Source organism: Triticum dicoccoides, chromosome 6B (genome assembly GCF_002162155.2).
Source record: "Triticum dicoccoides isolate Atlit2015 ecotype Zavitan chromosome 6B, WEW_v2.0, whole genome shotgun sequence".
In the NCBI taxonomy this organism is placed as follows: domain Eukaryota; kingdom Viridiplantae; phylum Streptophyta; class Magnoliopsida; order Poales; family Poaceae; genus Triticum; species Triticum dicoccoides.
Window position 1 is genome coordinate 636,253,905 of NC_041391.1, and position 6,611 is coordinate 636,260,515.

General features: G+C 44.3%; 1 protein-coding gene across 1 annotated transcript in view; it reads right to left on the reverse strand.

Moving 5' to 3' along the window:
- The window catches only part of LOC119326112 (COBRA-like protein 7), a 6,457-nt gene extending 1,304 nt beyond the window's left edge, over nucleotides 1–5,153 (reverse strand). Inside the window, exons 1-3 of the mRNA XM_037599816.1 lie at nucleotides 3,893–5,153; nucleotides 2,342–3,792; nucleotides 1,043–1,426 (exon numbers count right to left, since the gene is read on the reverse strand). Of these exons, the coding sequence (XP_037455713.1) occupies nucleotides 1,043–1,426; nucleotide 2,342 (385 nt within the window). The 5' untranslated portion in view covers nucleotides 2,343–3,792; nucleotides 3,893–5,153. The remainder of the gene's footprint in view (nucleotides 1–1,042; nucleotides 1,427–2,341; nucleotides 3,793–3,892) is intronic.
- Nucleotides 5,154–6,611: the final 1,458 nt, after the last annotated feature.

The window sequence follows — 6,611 nt, forward strand, 5'->3', positions numbered from 1 at the left end:
AAGAGACACCTCTGTCTTTCATCATTTTGGCTATGAAGGAGTTGCCATCTCCCATCTGGTGTGGCTATGACTATTGTTATTATGGGTTGCTAGCATATTTTTTTCGATCAGAGGGGCCACATGCCCCCCATTTTCATTACGAAAATGGAGTCACAGCATACAGATCAAGTCCCATACAAACTTATCTTCGATGCCTAACATATGCAACAGGAAAAACTACTCCTATATCTTGAGGCACTTCAAACTGCACCTACAGGATGCTACAACAAAACAACAAGCCCAAAGCTCAGCCACTACATATGAATGCCTAACATTTCTTTGCATCAGGGAAAATAAACTCCTATAACCTGAGATACTAAACTCCGCACCTACAGGTTGCTGGCATATATACTCCTATATCTTGAGGCACTTCAAACTGCACCTACAGGATGCTACAACAAAAGAACGAGCCCAAAGCTCAGCCACTACATATGAGTGCCTAACCTTTTTTTGCATCAGGGAAAATAAACACCTACAACCTGAGATACTAAACTCCGCACCTACAGGTTGCTGGCATATATGGATGCAGAGGAACAACAAGTATTTAATAAGATCAACCCTAGCATCGCATCTTGGACACTTCTACTCAAGAAAGATCTGGAACTGTTGAAACACAAAACTAAGCAACATCTCCTTCAAGATTATCAGGACTGGACTGAATCAAGCTTTTAGTCTGTTAAAATCTTGATTTAGACATGTTTCCTAGAGCAGGAATTGGCTAGATGGGATCACCCATCCTTTTTGTTTTTTGCTCCCATTTGTATATATACGTTTAGTTATACTCCCTCCGTTCCTAAATATAAGTCTTTTTAGAGATTTCAATAAGAACTACATACAGGTGTATATAGACATATTTTAGAGTGTAGATCCACTCATTTTGCTCCGTATGTAGTTCGCACTGAATCTCTACAAAGACTTATATTTAGGAACGGAGGGAGTATTAATGAAAGAGGAGAGCAGATAATATTGTTGTGCACACATATGAAAGATTTGAACAACATACTGATCGTGCTGCGCTGCACAAGCGGCTCGTAGGCGAAGCTCAAAACTTGGGTCAACTCCTGTAGACTCTGGTGCTGGAAGACGAGGTTCCAGTCAGTGAAGTTCTTGAACCTGTTGAAATTGTTGATCGACAGCTTCACCCGCCAGTACTCGGTGTATCTCTTCTTGATGTGCCAGTGCACCCTTATCGGGCACATGTGCCCGGTGCACCGGATCTCGGCGTCCTGGCACTGCGGCGCCGTGGAGGTCCTAGCTGGGCAGGTGCCGCAGGTGCAGTCGGGGCACTCCACAATTGTCCTGCTGTAGAACGTGGACAAACAGACACAGCACGACCGGAACGGGCCCACTGCTGTCTGCGAGTAGGAGCAGGTGACCTGCCACGTCACTGCACACATTGAAAAAAAGAATAGTCATCAGATTAGAATTAGTCATGTTGAGGCGGTGCGAAGATTTCTCAAATACTAGGGCTAAAACTAAGCGGCTATAAATAACGTCTAAAATCACACATAATTGTGTGCATTAGAAGCACATCAAAAAAATCACAATATAATGAAAGATGAAGTTCATTCTTATCAGAAGAGAAAAATCGGTGAAAACATGTGAACAATTTAACGAAGTGCGTCATTAAAAAAGTTGACACCAAATTAATGAAGACATGATTCATTATCCGAGCCCATCGTTTCTTCATTAGCAATCACAAAAGGATCTAGATATGGACATAAGTTCTTCTTTGTGAATGGACATAGGTTAAGTTAAGCGTTCATACAAATTTTGAGGACTTATACATATTTAACCAAAGAAAATTGACTAAAGAAGTACAATTGACACCATCAACTCATTAATTTTTGACTGACACAGAAAACTAGGGAACTAAATTTTAGACAATACAAACTAGAATCAGTGGCGGAACTCCAAAAGAATTTGTTGGGCGGGCCAGAGCACACAATTTTTTTCAAGTACTGAACCATATATAGTGTTCCATTAGATATATTGGCCACTACTCAGTACCTTCTATTCTCACTGATTACAAGATGAGCAGATGCATAATTGCATATGTATACTACTCCAAACCAAAATAAGCCATGGCATTTGATCATCTATATACTACTCCAAACCAAAATGACAGTAAACAACAATGCCTTTGCTGTGAACTTGTAAGCTTCAAATCAACAATTTTAGACAGTACAAATAGACCTTCAATGGATTATTTAGACAATTTGGATTTAGGGGATGATTCAATGAACAATGACCTATGTGGAATTTAGGGAAAGAAAATCAGAAACGATTCAACTCAGCTTACTTGCGCACACTTGCAGGGATTCCGAATTTGAGATGGATTAGAGAAGGAGTTGCCTCCCCGCCGTCCACTACTGTCGCCGTTGCCGGTTTTGCTCTCGGCTCATCGGCTGACTGGCTAACTCGCTGGTGAGCACTCCATTATGGTTTGCAAATAAGAGTTGTCGGCAACAAAGCATTTGCAGCAGTAGTAAGCTTGGTCACATACACCCAATTCTCTGTAAATCTTGAATACCCAAGCATGTATCTAGGCTAACAGGTGAGTTACTGCAAACCCCAAATGCACAACACAACTACATTATGGGAGTCAGAGGCACAAGCTTGTGAGAATTTGTAGCTCACCAGTTCAAGAAAAGAGCACTGAACCATGATTTTCAGAGATTTGTCATCAGAGAACTCAACATGCTTTTCAGAAAATTTGCACCAAACCACAGCTGCTTAACACTTACATAAGAACCACACTGAGATGTTGTCGAGGACAGAAAAATCATAGCAGAGTGACCAAGTGATTTTCCCTTGAACTTGTTCCGAAACAGAGAATGATAAAGCTCCACAAGTGCAAGATAGAAGTTCATGCTGTAAAAATGCATCATTTAGCGACCAAGCAATCCTCCATTGCTGCAACTTAAAACCACAGGAATTAGAGTATGCCTTGAAGGAGCTAATATTGGCTTGTAAGGGACCAATCAACCATGCAATCTCCCATTGAATCTGTGCAAACATATAACCATATATAATAAGGCTTTTCCAGTAGGGCAAAACTGGAAACCACCCTTCCGCGGTAGTTGTAACCATGGAATCTGACACTGCATAAGTTTTGTATCCACCATGCAACCAATGTAACATAGCATTCAGCATAACTGGTCTCCTTTTCTTGGACATAAGTGGCTGCAACACTGTAATTCATAAATGTGTACTTGCTTACTGGAGCATACCTAGCAGCAGCAAAACAGGATAGGGATTGAACAGAGATTCCCAATCTGAACACCAGCACAACCGTTACATTGCAAAACTTATCAGCAATCGTTCTTGAACAATCAGGGAAGGCACATGGCAACCAAGCAATGATCCATGGAAATTGCTTGATCTGTCAAGGGCAATGGCTACAGGAAATGAACCACTTCCACTACTACAGTACAACACCACTGCATAAAAAATGACAAGTTGAAAAGTTCTTCTAGAGAGAAACATTCCCAAGGAAACCATGGCTTCAGCCCGACTAATGTCACCTTCCTAGAGCCTTGTTCAAGACTGGGAAACTCTCCACTGACACAAAGACTGTTGAGCACGACAATTGCCAATAACAAACAAAGCGTCTTCATCCATTGATGCACGAACATGGATCATATTACTGCTGTCTCTCTTGACAAACAGGAAACATCCCCTCATATCATGTTCCAGTAATTTACTCTTGCTTTTCTGACCATACAATGGATCAGGTGGCAGCCGCATATACTTCCATCCCAAGGCAGTAACGGCAAGCATATTAATGTAGTATCAAATTTGGGCAATTCACAACGAAGGAGATAGTGAACCTGGGATGAAGAAAACTCACAAACTGTGATGGCATGTTGAACGAAGGAGTTGTCCACCTTTTGAACAAACTTTCCACTATCCTCATAGATGTCCCGCCGCTCAGTCATTTCTGTATCAATGGTGTCCAATGCAACAGGAGGAAGTAAGAGCAGGAGCGAGTAGGTACCGATAGTCAAACACTTGGTAAGCATGGGTGTGTGAAATCCTCGATCCTCAAACCACTGCAGTGATTGGGAGATTGAGCTTTCTGATGCTGCTGGAGTGGTCAGGAACATGCCCTCAGTTTCCATGAACACCTTCCATGGTGTAGTTGTCGTCAGTGTCAATGGCGTCCTCATGTACCGAGTTGCAGGAGCAGGTTGATGGCGACAACCCAGCTTGCGCTGTGAGCTCCTGAGTGAACGCTGGAGTTGTTGGTGGCAGCAGTCTTGTTGCAGTGCCTTGATTAGTTGAGGACGCAGGGGATGCCGTACCCAAATTGTTGCTCGAACAATTGGTCGAACAGGTAGCGGGCAGCTTCGTGACTTGCTCCAGGGCGTGTGGCAATTGGGTGGTCGTCCCCATCGTAGGTGATGGAGCAGTAGGGAACACGTCGTCCAGAGCCACGGACACCTCTAGAGTGAGGTCGGCCTTGGTTGATGTGGAGTCCAACGGCGCAGCAGTGCCAGTGGGGACGCATGTGTCCGTCGCCGCACGCACGGAGGCCACGGCCCAACTGGCGCTGGTCGCTGATGGGGGAAGACCTCGCTGCTGAGGAAGCCGTCGCGGTGGGATCGAGCGAGTCGTCCAGCGCGCAGGTCTGGGTCGGGTCGGCTTTGACGGCGCTGCAAGAGATGCTCACAGATGCATGCGTAGCAGGGACCGAGCTTGAGGCAGAGTCCCATGGCACCTGTACGGGGACGCGCGGAGGTGCCGCGGTGGTCGAACGGATGGTGGAGACGGTTCCGCGCGGGACAGGCGGAAACGCCGCCGACCTCGTCGCTGATGAAGCCGACGCCGCTGCTGCGGGGGCACGCCTGGGTGTCGCCGGGAGCACAGAGGCCGCGTCCCAATTGGTGGTGGAGGTGGTGCGACGCAGAGACGCTGTACACCTCGTGTCCTCGTCGCCGATGAAAGAGAGGCCGCCGCTGCAGGGGCGCACCTGGGGCCGTCATTGCTACCCACCTTCCGGCGGAGGTCGCCGATAGTTCCGTCTGAAAAAGGCCCCAGGTGCCTGCTGAAAACAATTCAGCAAGTGAGTGGTTTCCATTATCATACGTATGAATTATATGAGCTGGTTGTACTGTACTACCTCCGTCCGAATTTATTGACCCTCATTACATTTTGTGTCAAATTTTGACCATAGATTAAACTAACAAAATGTCACGCATGTCATCGAACATTATATTTTTTTAAACTATGTTGAAATACGAATCCAATGAAATAATTTTTTTGACATGCATTAACATTTTGTTAGTTAATCTTTAGTTAAAATTTGACACAAACTACAAAGGAGACCTATAAACCAAGACGGAGGTAGTACTTCATTTGTTTCGAATTACTTGTCGCACATATGGATGTATCTAGATGTATTTTAGTTCTAGATACATCCGTTTCAGCGACGAGTAATTTGGAACGGAGGAAGTATATATTAACAGTATGTAAGAAAAGAGGTAGCATAGAAATTGGGTAGTGCAGTTCTTAGTCAGACTCAGAGAAGATCAGCTGGTGCAATAACATCTACTCCCTCCGTCCGAAAATACTTGTCATCAAAATTGATGAAAAGAGATGTATCTATAATTAAAATATGTCTAGATACACCCCCTTTTATCCATTTTGATGACAAGTATTTTCGGACGGAGGGAGTATCTCTATTTTGATGTACTATTCAAAATGTATTCTTGCTATATATAATATGTTATTATCTCCCGGTTTTCGTAAAAGTCTCTTGGTCCTGCTTCCCAACGTTTGGTATATATGGTGTGCTTTTCTACTCCTTGGGTACAGAAATGCACACAAGGTTTTCAGTACTAAATCGAGGCAATAGAACCCACGATTAAGGCTTTCATACACTCCTCACTTTTACGAATCAAACCTTTCTTTTTGGAAACATTTACAGTTAGGTTTAGTATATGGACCTTACCTCACCTTATGGAATGTTTTTCGGTGGAACATGAACTACAGCTTCAGTTATTTGGCTCATCTTTAGTGAAATCTGTACTGTTTCATGTGCATTTGTGTAGGTTATATATTCCACTGAACTTCAGATTTATAATGTGGATTTGCAATGGATTTCAATTTTTTTAGTTGATCTTGTCGCTACCAGTGTTGGAAGAAATCAATAGGCTTCATTCACAATAAAGCTTATTTTGCAGTTCCACAAGGAATGCATTGTCTTTACCGTGTTGGACCCTGGTAGGAACCGGATCCCTACCAGGGCGTGGTCTCAGGTTGTAGGGGTGGAAGGAGGGATGGCGTGGAGGAAGGCGTGGTCGCCGGCGCTCGGGCACCGTCGTTGCGTGAGAGCGCGTGCGCGCGCGAGGGAGAGAGAGAGAGAGAGAGAGAGAGAGAGAGAGAGAGAGAGAGAGAGAGAGAGCAGGGGCGGCGGCTAGGTTAGGTCTCCCGGCTCCCTTAGGAAGCCGAGCAAATAGTATTGCTTCTTGCTTAATCCCAAAACGGGTCCTTACACGAATTTATACAATTCTCCTAATAAGATAATTGGGCTAAGCCCCTAATAACGATAAGATAAACTAGGCTAC